The sequence below is a fragment of the Agelaius phoeniceus genome, chromosome 2, assembly GCF_051311805.1.
Source record: "Agelaius phoeniceus isolate bAgePho1 chromosome 2, bAgePho1.hap1, whole genome shotgun sequence".
In the NCBI taxonomy this organism is placed as follows: domain Eukaryota; kingdom Metazoa; phylum Chordata; class Aves; order Passeriformes; family Icteridae; genus Agelaius; species Agelaius phoeniceus.
This window is the reverse complement of record NC_135266.1, coordinates 40,124,409-40,141,699: the sequence shown is the minus strand read 5'-3', so window position 1 is coordinate 40,141,699 and position 17,291 is coordinate 40,124,409. Positions and strand designations below refer to the sequence as shown.

General features: G+C 37.9%; 1 protein-coding gene and 1 long non-coding RNA gene across 6 annotated transcripts in view; one reads left to right on the top strand and one right to left on the bottom strand.

Annotated features, from left to right (window-relative positions):
• LOC143693331 (uncharacterized) overlaps positions 1–17,291 on the bottom strand; it is a 73,909-nt gene that overhangs the window by 11,849 nt on the left and 44,769 nt on the right. The window lies entirely within an intron of this gene.
• The window catches only part of CLYBL (citramalyl-CoA lyase), a 166,733-nt gene that overhangs the window by 131,919 nt on the left and 17,523 nt on the right, over positions 1–17,291 (top strand). For both annotated transcript variants that reach the window (XM_077173523.1, XM_077173524.1), the window contains exons 3-6: positions 6,389–6,577; positions 10,100–10,201; positions 11,964–12,057; positions 13,445–13,612. In XM_077173523.1, coding sequence (XP_077029638.1) covers positions 6,389–6,577; positions 10,100–10,201; positions 11,964–12,057; positions 13,445–13,612 — 553 coding nt within the window. The remainder of the gene's footprint in view (positions 1–6,388; positions 6,578–10,099; positions 10,202–11,963; positions 12,058–13,444; positions 13,613–17,291) is intronic.

Sequence of the window (17,291 nt, the reverse complement as noted above, 5' to 3'; positions counted from 1 at the left end):
ATGCTAATCTGTCACAAACAAAAAGTATCTTCAGAAAGCCAGGGGGAAAAAGCAAAGAGACTACTTCTTGCAGCCAGCTTAAATTAGTGCTAGCTTGATTTGTGTTAATTGAAAGGTTGTTTACATCTCTTTTGTAAGTGTTTATAAAAGTTGGCAGACAGAAGAATAGCTGCCTACCTGCATGAACAAAACTTTGATTTATTTAAGCTGCTGTATATATTACTGTCATTAAAAACCTCTTGGAACATTTCTGTACACTTAATCTTAAGGTATAAGCCTGTCTCTATAAGCCTGTTTATGTACACACAGACACACATACACATATACTGTGCTGTATCATTTTTGCTACTGAAACATTTATACTCAGCCCTCATATTATGTGAATATTTCTATGTGCCAGTTCACTCTAGCAGCCTACTGGCCTCTCTTTAAATTTCTCTGAGATATGTGCAAGTCAGAAAAATGCCTTGATGACAACTTGTGGAAATATCTTGCTGTTGCATTCAAATCCACATCCTTGGACAGTCAGACTCAGCAGAAATTTAGTACTGACATAGCTGAGCACCCCTAAAGCTCTATTGGGATTCCTGAGCCGTGGCTCCTGGCTGCTGGCTGAGACAACCTCAGGCTCTTGTTCACTGGTTCTCCACATTGAAAGCATCTCAGGACAGGCCACCTGACCACCATATGTGGAAATTGCCCAACTCTGATGGTGCTGGGTAGACCCCCACCTAATATCTTCAGGATCCACATTGTCCACGCTGGTAGAGGGATGGAGAGGTTTCCTAGGCTGACATGGCAGCAAGCACTCCCAGCTGCTCCTGGACAGATTTTAGAGATCTTATATTTTAAAAATACAGGGTAGCTATTGTTGATAAGTGCACTGATGTGTTCCCAGACCTTAAAAGGAACTTCTAGAGAAATAGGCAAAAAATCTGGTTTCCTGAGCAGAGCATAATTAAATTGCTGCTTAGTTCACAATGCTGACTGCTACTGACGTTTGCATCATTTTAGTGTTGTTAGACCATGTACTGCATGTAAGGACAATTAGCAGAGCAGAGAGAAAAGCAGCAGATGCTAGAAGTGCACAGAATTAGATGACTCATTTTGATGTCATGAAGAATCTTTTTCAGACAAGTGGAAAGGTTAGTATTAAACAAAAAAAAAAAAAAAAGAAAGAAAAAAAAGACCAAATAATTATTAAAGAAATAATATGAAGATTTCAGGAAAGAGTATCAGCAAAATCAGTGTCTTGCTGTATGCTAAAACGTATGTTTACCTGAAATACAGAGGAGAGACTGCAACATACATGATGGAGACTCTATTCTCCCTGCTTCTCCTCACTCCTGCCCCTTTTTTCCTTCAGGACTAGTTACATGGTGGGTTTGGTGTGTTCCATTTTGAATGAAAAGAAAATGTGTTCTAAAATTTCTTAAATCTTTAAAACTTGTTAGCTGATTATCTGCTCAGAGGTAAAAATAAGAAAATATTTAATGACCACTTCCTGGAGGCTTTGAGCATATTTTACAGCACAGTTTTTAAGTTTTTCAGTCTAACTAGACTAAAAAAATAGACTAACTAGAAATACATAGTTGCCATTTCAAAGATTTGTTCTCATGAGCACCTGATATATGTAAGGTAGAAAGCAAGTCTCATGAGACAAGTACCTGCTGCTCTCAGAAGCACTCTGCTCCCCATTTATGGTTCTCTTTGTTTCCTTAAAAACAAATGTAACTTGTTTTTTCTCTTGCCAATCCCATTTGTGAATTTGAAACTAAATGGCATTTGTATGCTATCATTCTGTATGGCATTCATTGATGGAGAGTTATGCATGGAGAAGCTGTCAGACTTTCCCCCTGCAGAAACTCTATTATGCACAAAAGCTACTATAGGTATATAATGTGTATGTGCTCTTCTGCAAAATCTTATTTGTGACATGCATTTGTATGGCATGCACTAATACAAGTGACAAAAGATTCAGCAATGTCAAGTTCTGTAAACAAACCACTCCAAGGAATTAACATTACCACATAATTGTATGTTTTTACCATGTCAGACATGTCACAAAAAAAGAACTTGAATTGTGATTATAGTAATTAATTTTTCCTCTCTTATTTGAAACATGCCAACTTATTATGGCATTGAGGATGACAGATTCTGGCCTGCCATTTTAGTGCATCATATATTTACATTTCCACACGAAGAACTGTTACCAAAAGATGTTAACAGGATGGGATCTATATACAAGCATATATTTAAGTATGACCACTATCTTTAAACTAAGACCTGGAGGTCTTTAGAAAAAGAGGGGGAAGACTAGGCAAGAAAAATAAAGCAAAACAGGGATTTTGTCCTCAAAATCAGGTAGGTCTAGAAATCTAGAAAAAAGTGATGAAAAGCAGAATTGTAGGGAATTGTACCAGTTAGAAAAGGAAGAAGAAAATATAATTTTTCCATCTGCTGTTAATTTGACCATCTTTTGCTGTATTAATAGTGTGTGCAAGGTGAGTGGGTGGCTGAACTTCCAGCTCTGTGGCATTTTTTCTTCTTTAGTTTTTCTGTTCTGAAGTGGAAATTTCTATGTTTTGACAAATAACGTACAGGAAAAAAAAGGTGAGACAAAGAAAAAAAGGAGAAATGGAAAAGGTACTGATTCACATGATGGGAAGCTGTTTTCAAATACTGTTACCAAAAGCACACATTCAGGTGCACTAATACAGTGTGGTTTTATCAAGAAGCCCAAGGGGCTCCCTCTTTGCCGCCACCCCCTTCCCCGAGTCTCGCGCTCTGCCTGCCTGATCCCATCCGACAGTAGAGCTGATACCGCACTAATCCCCGCAAGTTTGGGACTAATGAACTAACTGCTGGGCTGCCGCCACGGAGCTTGGTCCCAAACTATACTGTACTTCACACTCGATTTATTCTCCAGATGGCGAGACTGCGCAGCCCTGCCGCGAGGGACCACCTCTTCCACTGGAGTGTAAAAGTGGACGGATGTTGTTTTCTTTGCAGATTTGATAATTCAGAGCTAGAAACTCATGAGAATGCTTAGTTATTAGGTTTAATGGGTGCCAGTGGAGTCGGCAATGTGCGTATTCCCATTTTTAATTTCGGTGTGTGTGTGTGTGTGTGTGTGTGTGTGTGTGTGTTTGGGTAGCAATGGATTTGTCAGCAATGCTTCGTCACCGAAACCTTTATCTTCACCAGTTGGCGTAGCTGCACATGATAATGAACCTCTTCCTGTGTCCTCCTCAGAGTCAGACAGAAGGGGTGCTAAAGTAGCCACCCTAACCAACCATTTTTTTTCCTCAGTGAGCTTTCCAGCACAAATATAAAGCATTTTAATAGCATCACTATTTACCATGAAGCTCTCTGTTGTCTTTCTCTCTTGTTCAGTTTGATAAAGAACCCAGCTCACATGGGACCCAAGGAGGATATCACCATCCCAAGCTACTTGAGCATGAAATATTTTACTTAATGATTTGGTTTATTTCTTTATCAGCTATTACTTCATGACAAAGTACTATCTGATGTTGTAGTTCTCATATGAAGAACAGGGCAAATATTTTTCTCACCATTCCTTAAAAATTCTAGTTTTTCCATTCTTGGCAGTAAGGATATTATATTATAAGGCAGAAAGGTATCAAGGACTACATTTTTCTCTGTTACAATTTTGGAGTAGTTTATCTAGCTTAGGATTTTAGCTGTTGCACAAGTTCTCCAATAAGAATAGCCTCTACATTTCCCTGCCTAATGAGGCAGAAAGGACTCTCCCTTTTCTCCATGTTTTTAATACATTTGGTCAAAGGTTTTAGTATATAATTTTTTTATTTACCCATGAAATGTTTTATTGGAAACCTTTATGGGAACCTGATACTCCCCACTAACATTAGTCAGCTTTCCTCCATTGTAGGAAGGGTAGGCACAGTCAGCCCCCTCACAAGCTCTGGCTTTGGCAGCCAGGTCCCATCAGTTTGTTCCACAGTTAAAAACATAAATTGATTCTTACTGTGGAAACTATAGTGACTAGAACTATTATATCATGGAAAGGAAACATTTCCATTCCTGGGGTATCTAGGCAGACAGATCTAATACAGAGCGGTTCTAAGAAAACGCATCAATTCTCAACCCAACAGATGGCATGGGTGTGTTAACTAACATAGCAACATATTTTCTATTAAAATATGGGAAAAAACATCAACCCCCTCCCCATGTTTGTTGGTTGGTATAAATTCAGTGAAGTTGTTGGTTATTTTTGGGATACGTACCAGAGGGCTGCACATTTAGTTTATGTAAATTGATAACAGCAACAGCCTGTTAATAAGTGTTTTGTATGGAAATATACCTAAAAAGACACGATCTGTCTTTTTTGGGAAGGGAGTTTACAGACTGAGGAGAAAAACAGATATGAAATGGTCTAGTGCTCATTATTATATTCTGAAAAAAAATCATAACAAATTAGGCTGCAAGTTTGCTGGAGATGTGCCTTCAGCTGGAATTGAGTGCTGCCTTAGAGGATACTTTGGGAAGATCTCTCTTTTGCAAATTGCATCAGTGTGTGCTGAAACGGTGATAATCTGACTTTAATTAAAAGCATAAATTGGTTTGGAGTGTGATTTTAAGCTATCCTTCTGCATCATGTCCAGAAGCTTTCAGCTCAGCCCTAGAAACCCGTTACCCTGAGTCAGAGAAGGAAAAAATAGGGGATTTGTATTTCCCAGTATTGGCATCATACCGTTGGGTTGACCAAATTTGGAAGAGCCATTTCCGACAGCCACAGGCCGGAGCTGTCTTCCAGCTGGACGCACTTGTACTAAACTGCGTGCATGTTTATGTGGCTTTCCTAATGGCTCCAGACAGAGTCCATTCACAGCAGCTCACGTGTTTTGGGTTGCATTTTCCAGAAATTCCCTCTGAAGGTGCCCCTTGATGGCAGCCCAGGGATGCATACATGGGTGCCTTGCTCCCGTCTGTCCCATTAACAGGCATATGCTCCCAGCCTTGGGAGGAGCACGGCTTGGAGCCCCAAGCTGAAGGCTGTTTGCTTCAGATTTCATTAACTTTCTGCTTCATTATTCCTTCCTTTTAACCAGTTAGAGCCACCTATTGCTTTTCTCTAAACTTACCCTAATTATCAGGGGTCCCAGCCCTGTAAATCAGTACACTGCAGAGCTGTCTTAAAATGGCCTGGGAGACCCTGTTCTCATCGGTCCTGACAACTGTAAGCTACTGTTCCCTCACACTGTTTAACTCAGACCACATTGGGAAACCACCTCTGCCCCTCTTGCCGGCAGAGGTCTGCATCCGTCTGGTTTAAATCTACTGTCATGTGCTCTCTTGCTGATTTGTATTAGCCTGGATATTAACTTTGATGATTTCTTTTTGTTGTTTTTTTCCTCTTGAGTTTGCCTTTTTTCTTGAAAAGCATCTCTATTCAGCAACTGCATATTGTTAAAGTCATTCCTGAGCCTCCATGGCTCAGGAGCTTTAAAGTTTTATTAGCCCCATAAAAACTCTTCACAAATGAAATGATAAGTGTGCATTTTGACAATGCAAATTTGTTAGGGGCTGTTGGTGAGTGGAAGGAATTTGGGGTTGAAACTTCAGTTGGCAGGAAGCAAGGAGCCTAGCACCTTCCTTCAACCCTACCCCCTTCTCCACGCCAAGAAATGCATTTCATTTCAGAAAAGTATGCCAGTATTCTTCATGCAAATCAACCATTAAACAGATTTGTAAATTTACTTTCACAAAAATAGCAAACGACCAGGGGAAGTGTGTGTCTTTGGAGATTTTATTTTGTGCCAACAGAATGCCCTTTCATGTGGTCTAAGAAAAACCTTGGAGTTAGTTCAGTGTTGTTTTTATATGCATGTTGTGAATTCTATTACTGCCTTTAATGCACTTTGAATACATGGAGTAAAGGAAAACCAAAGAGGTATATATATGTCTGAACTTTTTGACATTCAGGCAAAATTACAGAGCTAAATTACAAAAATTAATTTTTAATGCAAATTTAAGAATATGCCATTTTTGAGAGAGCAGATAGTTAGTGCAATACATTATGTTAGCATAAAGATTTGTGTTTGTTACACATGTTCAGCACTAGCAGACACAAAAGTCTTGTTTTCTACAAGTGGTAGAAACCCCATGCATTGACTTTACCAGTTATAAAGAAACAGGAAAGAGGAAGGTAAAATTGTGAGGTTCTGGTGATGACTGCTTCAATAAAGTCCAAAAGTGACCGACATTTTGAGGAAACCACTATATTGGCTGTCTAGCTTTTCCCCCAAGTCACTTCAACAAGTTTTCTTCCCAGTGCGTTTTTCTGTCAATAGAAAATATGCTTTCTTTTTCTTTTCTTGTGCATCTGAACTCATATATAATGTAGAGAGAAGCAAGACTGAACATCGTGAAAACCCTTGAAGAGTTTGACTTAGGCCATGGTGAAAAGTGTGTCAGGATAAACTCCGTGTCCAGCGGCCTTGCAGAAGAAGATCTAGAGGTGCTTTTGCAGTCCAAGACGCTGCCTTCAAGCATGATGCTGCCAAAGGTTGAAAATGTTGAGGAAATAAGATGGGTGAGTACCAACAACACAGTAGCTTTTGACTGAAGCTGTTGGGCCAAGTTCACCCAGGCACAGAGATGAATGACTGTGAGTTAAGAGGAGGGCTGCAAATGCCATATGATGTTGTTGCTTGGCTGAGGTAATTGGGCAGTGCATCCACTTAAATGTGTGTGTGTGATGTGCTGTATAAAAAGCATATATGGAACACATTTATAAAGAAAACCAGGTGTATTTCTCCCACGGCTGACAAAGAACCAATATTGCTGTCAGAATATATTATCAAAAGGAGAAGGGTAAGTGCCTGACTCTTCTCAGACTACCCTAACAAGCAAAATTATTGTCTGTCCAAGAGCCTTAGTTACATGCATTGGAAGCAGGAGATGGGAAACCATGTTAGCAACATATGAAAAAATGGGTTGGGGGGAAGGTCACTCCTTGGGGCAACTGGAGGAACAAACAGGAAGCTTTTAACTAGTGTTTTTAATTAGCACAGATATTATTTCCTGAACAGTTCTCTACTTCTTCCTTTTTAATTGCTGACAGGTGTGTTTGTGTTTCACAACTGACTTTTCAGCCAATAAAAACCTGAAATGTAAATGGTTGGCATGTCAAATTACTTAAGAAAACTTTGAAATAGGCCTAATTATGCTATAATTGTTTTAATTGTCAAAAAAGAGGGATGCTTGTTTGGATATACCATTATTGCTGCAACACACCAGAAAGGAATAATGCTTAATTATTCACTTCATATTTTTTGCAAACCGCTAGCTGAGCAACTAGCATGCGTGCAAGCTGTGATGAAAGGCAGGCAGGCGTATTAGGGTCTGTTTTAATCTCAGCATCTAACCTTGATCAGGCCATGGAGATGGGCCTGAGCACACCACGGAGCTCAGCCCTGTACGCCGGGTGTGGGGCAGGCCCTGTCCGTGCCGTGGCGCTGCCCCTTTGGCCTCCATGGAAGGTTCTCCATCCCCTTCCACCAATGGGTAATTAAATTAACCAGAGTGCACCTCTCAGGGTTTACAGCTGTGTAAGTGTTAGACAGAACTTGTCAGTGATGAATATTCATGATACCAAAATGGCAGAGCCCTTGCTGCCACCAAGTAGGTTTGCAGGGAGATGGGGTGCCAGGGCTCTTTGTCACCTCATCCTCTTCCACCTTCCCTCTGGCTAACTTTTATTTCCATCATGGAAAACAAGCCAACCCCAGAAGCATCTGAATCACTGTCCTTCTTTTACTTCGCTCTCCCTTTGCCCAACCTTTGCACACAAAGAGCATACTATGCCTAACGCCGCTGCCTTCTTTTCCCAATCCTCAAAAATTTCACTCCAACATGATTTTTCAGCCTCCCAGAAGCTGTTTCTTTCCCCCCACGCACACCCGCTCCCCCCCCTTCATTTTTATTTATGTGCAGCAGAAAACCTGGAGGCTGATGCACAACTAAAAGATGGGCTTACTTGTTTTCTTTTGTGTGAGAATCTCTTGCTTTCCTTTTGTCCCTAGTGTGGGTACTTGTTTGACTGGCATGGCTTATTGGACTATAACAAGCGTAACTCTCCCCCCTTTGTGGCGGGACAATTCTCCCACAAATCCCGACCAGTGTGCATTCTTCCCGACACACTATTGGGTGTGCACTGGAATTGAAAGAATTGCTGAGGCCTTGCTACTTCATCCCCTCCCCAAGCTTTGTGGGTTTTTTTTTCCTCCGCCTTCTTCTTTTTTTTTCCCTTTCTCCCTGAAATGAACACTTTACCGGGCCGGAAACATTTAATCGTCTCCTTTTGAAAAAAAAAAAAATTAATTGAAACTTCTCCACTCGTTACCTTTTGTATTGGTGCTTATTGCAAATCTTTTACAAGAGAAAGAAAGGGAGGCAATATTTAATTAAATGTGCTCTTTTTTTTTGCTTTACCTTCAAAACAAAAGATAGCAAAAATTCCAGGAGTGTGACTTTTAAAATATTTTAAAATAAAACAAGAACTCTGCTCTTTAACTTGCACCTAAAATATACACACAGTAGCATTTTTTTCCTCTTAAAAAAATTAAAACCAGGTAAGAGTCTTAAGAAGATATACTGATACCATTATATTACCTCATTTTCTGCATTTGCCTGGGTGAACTTTACTGTTTTCTGTCACTGTAGTAACCTGCCATACTGTACAGAGTGAATTGATTTTTTTTTCTCCTTGCACATTTTTGAGTGGAATTCTCTCCACTAAAAAAAAAGTTATCAAGAGGGCCATGGTGATGATGCAGAGCAGAGATGGGGGGGCAGAATTCTTCATTGGAGAAAGCTGTGATTTATTTTGGCCTAATTGTAAAGTTACTGCAAATTGCTGGAAAGCTTTTTTTTTTTCAAGATCTGGGTGATTAGATTTTCCTTCTTTTGGGGAGGGGTGGTGGGGGGAAGCTAAAAGGGGAAATAACACCTCTAATCCAGCTTCTGGTAAATAGGCTGCCAGCTTTTAAAATGAGTTTCCTTTCTATTAGTCAGAATATTATGCTAAGCCTTAAGCATTAGTTTTTTATGTTGCCATAGCAGCCTTATTCCTGCAGGGTTGTGACCTGCGATGATTACAGTACAAAGCTTATAGGGTCTTGAAACCCCCTTTGAAGATGAAAAGTCTTTGATGGTTTATATTTATGCAAATCTCTTAGATATGATTTACCCAACTGAGACTGAATGGAGAGATGATTAAAATTCCCTTTCCTTTGATATCCATTAATAGTTGAATATTCCTTAAATTTAAAATATATGCATATGTGATTTTTGTCTTTATTTACCAACATTTTTGCAGTACCTGCAATATGTTTATCTTGACACAAATTACTCGATCTGGACAGACATAAGACATTTACAATATAGGGCTGAAGGTTCAACCCCTCCTTTTTTTTTTTTTTTTTTTTTCCCCTTTTGAAAGGGGAAAAATCTGTGCAAGAGCTTTTGTATGTTTCCAGATGATAGATTTTGGAATTTGGGCTACCCCACTGGCAGCTCAGAGCTAGCTGTGAACTGGTCTCATGGAAAAAATTGGCAAGCTTTGGTCTTCAAAGAATTAAACTTCCTTTTTAAGGCCTTCCTAGGTAAGCTAAAAAATTATGAAGAAAAGCCTATTGAACAAAAGGGTAACGGTGCCGTAATGAATAATACGGATGCCACTTAGAAGGCTGGGGAGTGCTTCCAGTGATGGCAGTGCTGGACCTGAAACAAAACCGGACCTCAGGTACAGCAGCACTTCATTGTTTTCCACAGCCCACGGATTTGCATTTCACTAAGCCAGGGTGAGAGGTGCTAAGCTTGGAATTTTTTTAAATTTTTTTTTTCTTGCAAACCAGCCTCCAAATTTAGAAATGTATGAGAATGCTGCCGTTTCAGATCACAGGCCTTGTTATAAGCTGTTCTAATTTTTTTAGTTATCAGGTTTTGGGCTGGGGAGGGGTGTTTGTTACAGTCAGGTGAATATTTGCCATGTTGTTTATACATGTAGACTGTTCTTTTTTTGCCTCTGATAGCTCATTCTGTCTAGTTTTAGTTTTCAGACAAATTCTTACATCACCTAAAAGGCCGAACACTTGTAGAACCAATGAATTTTATCCCCTTTGTGGAAACTGCAATGGGCTTGCTCAATTTTAAGGTAAGAAAGTCTTGAAGTGTTCATATTTTGCCATCTCAGCAAACTAGGATAAGCAGAATACTCCTCAGTCTCTCCCTGATTTCACCAAGGAAAAGAGGTTAAAAAATACAAAACATATTGTTCAATCCCCAAAAACATTTGCACGTTGAACTCTGATATTTGTATTGTAAAGGCCTTCATAAATTCAAAGTATTCCAGTGATAGAACAGTTCCAGACAGTCCACAACAAATATCAAAACCTCTCTTCATTCCTGTTACTGTTTTGAACACACTTGGAGTGGAAAAAGGCCTCTCCAAAGATTTGGAATACTCAGTGTTGCAGGCTATTTAGTAGCTGTCAGACACAACTTTTGTGTAACACTTAGTTTGAAATAAGAGTTAATATCATCTCACTATTGCTAAACTTGCTTCTTTATAATGGTTTCTACTAATAATGTTACAACCAAATTCCATGTTATCATTTCTTTGTCTGTATGATGGAGTGTTTAATGCTGAGATTAGACACAGAAGTAACTTTGAAAATACCTGAAGAACATGCTCATTTTTTAGGGTAATTTTAGATCAAATCTAATTTATTAATTTCACTTTAATATAAATCACTCCCCAGCCCTTACTATCAAGTCCAGGTTTTTCAGAATGGCAAGGCAACTTGGTAATGAAACAGAAGAGCTCGTGCATGCACGAGGAACTCTGCATTCCCCTCCCAAGCTCTAAGGGAAAAGTTTCAGACCAGCTGAGGACACACAGATCAGAAGTCCCTCCAGAAGTACCTCACAGGCAGCCTGATCGTTTGATACAGCCATTTATCTTACAGCACACACTCACCTATCTACGAGCATGATAAAGCCATAACCAAATGGACACACTCCTGTCCAGTGTGCAAACACAGAATTAGATCATATATTAAGCCATTGAGGTTTTTCCTCACCTACAGTATTTTATAATGGAGGTTTAATGTTGCAGTTGCTGATGCTGGCTGGAGAGTTCCCTTTTAAAGCACACTCTGTTACAGAATAATTCTGTGTCCCACCAGCTGCTACAGAAGAACACCCGTTAGTAGAGCTGGTAATTACATGTCTCTCTCCATGTACCTTAGCCTTAAAAGATACTAATATTATCCAAACAGCAATAAAAAATAGCAATACTACTCTGCTCATGAAAAAAGCTACAGCAGAAAAATGTTTTACTTTTATTTGAATACTTTTCTGCAGCACTTGTTGCATTTTTAACTTCCTTATCTTATTTTTAGTTATATGTAGATGGAGACTTTAAAGTGGCAAATCTTCTATCTTGTAAGGAACTTGTAATAATTGTAAACCATTAATATTATTTATTTCATAAAAGAGTTTCTGATCTTTATTTCAGTTTCTCATGCAGATATATTGCTTGTCAAACTAATCAAATTTAATACTTTTTGTTTGTTGCTAAGCAATATTTGCCAAATGTTTTGTTTCATATTGCTACATAAATGTCTGAAGTAGTGGTCACAGTAACACCTGAGGCATAATGTAAACCAGAAGGTGGGGAACCTGTTATGGATGTCCAGTATTTGCTATCTTGGTGCTTAGGGAAAGCAAAATACTTTTTTCTTTTGCTGAGTCATTTTAAAGCACTGTGCATTGTCGAGCACCTACAGTGGCTTTGCTTAATAGGAGCAATATTCTCAGAAGGATTTTGATAACACTGAGTTGCTGTAACAGCCTCTGTAGTCTCTCTGCATCCTGCATTTCTGTAGACATTAATGCTCTGTTCTCATTTGAAGGCTGTCTGTGAAGAGGCACTGAGAACAGGATCCCAGGCTGGCTTTCATTTGGATGCAGTTGTCTTTGGAGGAGAGGATTTCCGTGCCAGCATAGGTTGTTACTTGCCTCTTTATTATAAATGTTTATGTATGGCATTTGCTTTGGAGAAGCCTGTGAAATTTCTGACAGCAATAATTAAAGTAATGACACTTGAGTCTGCATTTTATGTTTTCATTTTACTCCTTAATTTCTTTTCAGTGCAGAATGTACCACTGGCAATTTAAAACAAGGTCCTTGTGCTACAGGGCACCAAGACTTCCTTGTGCTTTTTGCCAGTCAGTACCAGAAGTTAATTTTAAAAAAACACCAAAAAAACCCCCAAAACAGACAAACAAAACAAACCCTCACCCTGTTGAGTCTCTGAAATAATTTTAAAATATTGTATGCATAAGCAACATTCACATGCTTTTTAGAACTACATTTGAAAGTCCTAAAATTCTGGTGTCTGCTTCACCACTTCTTTACATACAACTGTCACTCAGGCTTTTGACATCAAGCACAAATATTCTCCTGCTACATTTTGCTTTCATAAATTTATTTTAAAGTTGTCACATGGCAATACAGCCACATATTCAAATGAAAGCACTATTAGACTTCCTAAAAATTAAAAAGTGCTTCACTATTTATTTTATAAGAGGGCACTTAGCTTCTGATTTAATTTAAAGATAAAAGCCCAGAGCTATGAACTTCTACATTAAAAATAAGTATGTTAATGTAAAAATCAGCATTGCTTTACTAAAATATTCCTTACAGACTGAAAATCTCTATCTAAATAATAACCTTATGGTTATTATTGTTATTATTTTTTTCCCACTAGCCTTCACATGAGTACATTGCTTAGCTGGTAGCCTGTGAGCACATGAAGTCTCATGAATACTTTTGCTTCTTCTCAGAAGTCATCTACCATCAATTTTTCATTCAAATACTAAAGCTTAAATATTCAGCTTAGGACATCAGTTGTGACAAGAATCAGAACCAAGGAAAGTGCAATTCTATTCTCAGTGTGAATTTTTTAACCATTTAGTTGGACCCAGTATATCAATTTGTGTAAAGCTTCACTTGCTGTAATGCCTCTCACTGTACATTCAGTAAATAGCAAAATCTAATAATTACTTTCATTTTAGCCAAGTCAGCAGTCCTTACCAGACAAAGCTTCCACTGACCTCAGGCTTTCAACTTCTGATTTAAACTAAATCAAAATCTGAATTTATAAGCTAGTGTTTCAAGGGACGTTATTTTTTATTTTTGCTAAAGCATCTTTTTTCCTCAGAAGAGTATCATTTTGACTCTATGGTATAGCTTTACATCCCTCTTCTATTTTCTAAATCAGTTAAATATAATCTCAAAGTTTCCCCTTTTTTTTTTTAACGTTAGAAATATTTAAAACAGAAAGGTTTAAAACGCTCTTGTCAGCTTTTCTTTGTTCTCGTTATTTTCTCAGGTGCAACAAGCAGTAAGGAAACTCATGATATTCTATATGCCAGGCAAAAAATCATAGTCACAGCAAAGGCATTTGGCCTTCAAGCAATAGACCTTGTTTACATTGATTTCCACGATGAAGATGGGCTCCGCAGGCAATCGAGGGAAGGCGCCTCCATGGGATTCACTGGTACGACTTTTGCCCATGCCTCAAAAGAACGCGGACCTTGCTCATTTTAAATAGGTTGCTACGTTTACCGTCACCTGGACAAATAACTTGGTTTTTGTTTCAGGGCACTTATTGAAAAACTCATTGATATCAAGCTCTTCTATGTTTATTACTATCTTAAAAATTGTTGCTGGAAATTTTGCCTGAAAAGTCACAGGCTGCTTTTTGAAACCGTCTGCCATGAAGCGTGTGAGCGGTTTTGAAGAGAAGTTGGGGTAGAGGCTGTGCAGTGATTCCTCCCTTCCCAGAGCACGGGAAAGGCAGTACTGTACTCTGCCATGGCTCCTCCACAACTGGAGCCCTTTCTCTTTGTTTGAACAACAGCAGCAGTTTAAAAACACTTTTTAGGGAAAAAAAAAAAAAAAAAAAAAAAAAAAAAAAAAAGAGGAGTAAATCTCATATGCTAGCTGCTAGAGGAAAGTTGTTTTCTTATTGTTTTCTTTGGTTTGTTTGTCAGCTCCTGGCTTTCTCCCTAGTAAGTGCTGGTGACACCTATGGGTATGGGCAGACAACAAGAGCAGCAGGCTCCTTGCCCCACAGTCTTGTAATGCAGCCTGTCACCCTGTGATTGGTGTACCAGGTCACTCGGACACCTCGTTGGGACAGTGCAGCCACCAAAGACTGGGGTCTGCAATAGTAAGCAGCCATTTGACACATGCATGAGAGAATTCTAACACACAGGATGAACACCACATTATTTTTCTCTGACCACTATCCAGGATACACATATGAGAATATCCCTTAGGCTTCTGTTACCAAAAGCATGGGTCCTAGCAATGCCACCTAGCAATCTCTAGTTTTACAGTTAGCTGTATATAATATCTTAAAGCACCAAACAAAAAGATAAGTGCAATTTTAAGTGACCTTGGCATACCAGTAAAGAATAGCAATCAATGCTTTTCAGCACAAACTCTGCTTTACTGTCTGTTGAGCTTTGACATTTGCAAACCCAAGTCTTGTTTTGGAGGTGAAATGGTTAGCTCCTCACAGCTGCATTATCCACGGCCGTGTGGACTTCCACCCGTCCCTCGGCTGCCTTTGAAGTTGGGAAAATAATAGAGCTGCTGAATGGTAGCACCTGCTGACGGCTACCTAGTCTCAACCAATATTTCCTAGCTTAAGGAAAGGCTTCATTTTTGAAACAACATAAACATCTGAACCTCCTGTTGACAGAAGATGGAGTTGCAGGTGCCTAGACCCTTTGAGAGCACTCTTTTTGAATGCTTAATGCACATTTAAATGCTTAACTGAGGCTGTGAGTTTAGGAAATTTAGAAATGTGCAGCATAACCAATGCTGATGGTGATTTGGACTCCAGTGACTTTATGGTGGAAGTTGCCTGACCTTAGAACAGGGTCCAGACAGAAGACAAATAAAAAGGTCACACAGCAATTTAGGGTGTAAAATTACTTTCTATCTTGGCTGTGCATGTGTCATACTTGCCTTTCCATACAAGGAGTAAGGGTCTGTGAAAACTACAGATTTTATTAAGGTGCTCTCACTGCACCTGCCCTTTGCCTCCTGCCTTTCTGCAGCTATCATCGACACATTTCCAAAATTCAGCAAACAACCTGACAATCAGTCCAACTGTAATTAGAGATGGGTCAATACTGACTCTACTGATTTGGTGGGGGAAAAAATTAAAATCTGTTTGAGCTAAAACAAAACAGCATTTTTCCTTTTCCTATGAAAAAAAAAAAAATATTTTAGGTCAATCTAAAATATTTCACTTGTTCTTTGGCTTTTTGCTCTCTGTTTATCTAATATTTTTATAATCTTTCCTGCTTCTTTTGATTGAAATAAAATCTAATTTCAAAACTGATAGCAAAATCATGTTTTTTTCAAATCTATGCAAGTGTTTTTTCCAAATCTGTATAAGTGAAACATTTTAACATTTCCAATTCATCACAGAAAATTCCAAATCGGCCTTAGCTTAATCCATGACCTTGTATAAAGCAGAAGTATGCACATTGTATTTGCCACTGACAGTCCTCTGATAATGTAAAAATATTGAAATATCAACCTAATAACAAATTCAAAATGTGCAATTCTTCTAATTTTTAAAGATAAGGTCCCGCCCTGCTACTTTTTTAATAAAGAATCAAAATTATTGAAATCAACAGAACTGAAATTAACTGAGTCTTGCAAATTGCTTTCATAGCTGGAGAACACTCACTAATTTGCATGAACAGGGCTGAACTCACCACCCTCAAAAGCAATGCAAATCCAAAATATTTAGCTAAGCTGTATGTCCTTAGATGTCCCCATATTTGGCCAGTAAAATTGCCCTTAATGTAATCAAATATCTTCCCTCAAAATTAAATAAGCAAAATAATATAATGAAGAATTTACCAGGTATTTAAATATTATTGCAAAACTCACTGCTTATTGCAGCCAAGTTTTCTTTTCCAATTATCTTTAAATCAGCCTGATTTTCCTTCAGTGAGTGTATAAACATAAAATCAAATGTTTTCAAATGTAATCCATCCAAATTAATAGTCCTTTAATATTTATATTTATTTAAAAATTTATGTTTCTATAAATAGGCATCCATCAAGATGTTTTACACTAGCGTTACCTGTGGACTTTAAATCAGTGTGTTACCTATATAATGGGCATAGTTTTTAGGAATGTTTGTGTAAAAAATTAGGTAAACCTTGCCATAAGGTTTAACAGCTGACTTAGTCATTATAAAAATTCCTGTGCTACATGCTGAGAGAGCAGATACAAATACGAAACAGTCTAGGTGTCCTCTCCTTTCAGTCTTTTGTAGGAGACTAAAATGACACCATCATACAGTTACCTAAAAGACTTGACAAGTATTGATTTAAAACACAATATATCAAGTGGTACTGTAAAAAGGATTTCGTGGTCATAAATTTTAATGTCTTCCAATTTTGCACTCTCTCCATAACTTGTCAATAACAACAATTCTGTTTAAAATATTTACTTCGTTCCTGCATGGCATTATGTCTGTAATACAGTTATTTGGATAGGTAGTCTGTGACAAAAATCAACCAAGTGCTCTAAATCAAAAGCTCAATTATATTCTTCCTAAATTGTTTAGTAGTGTTTTAATGATTAAAAGCATAGCTTACTAATGTAGGTATCTTTATCAAAAGCAAGTCTTTTTACAGAAATGTTTTACACTTTTAAAAAGTCATATATGTTTATTTTTAATACAAATTTCAATTTTGTTATAATTAGATATTGACTTCAAATATTATTTAAAATATACTCAACATTTTTTTAAAATAATTAAGCTCTTTAGGTTTTTTTGAGAAATTGTTGTACACACTTCAATTTTGGAATTAATGGTTTAGCTATGGAGAATTTGTTGTATTACAGATAAGGAACATCATCAGCTTATTAATTATGACATTTTATTAAAATTACTGAAAAACTTCTGGGTAAACTTAAGATAAAGCATATTAGTTTAAAAATATTATTTGTGCCATTTCTTTCAAAAATTATGGTTCCTAATGGGGTTTAAATTTTTACCAGTATTTAAGGTATTTTAAAAATAGTTGTGTTATTGAAATTTCAAACTAATATTTGCATGCCTGTAAAATCATAAACTAAACATTGTTCAAGAAGAAGTAAAATTGAGCTACTTGTGGCATTTTAGCAAAGGAACGTAG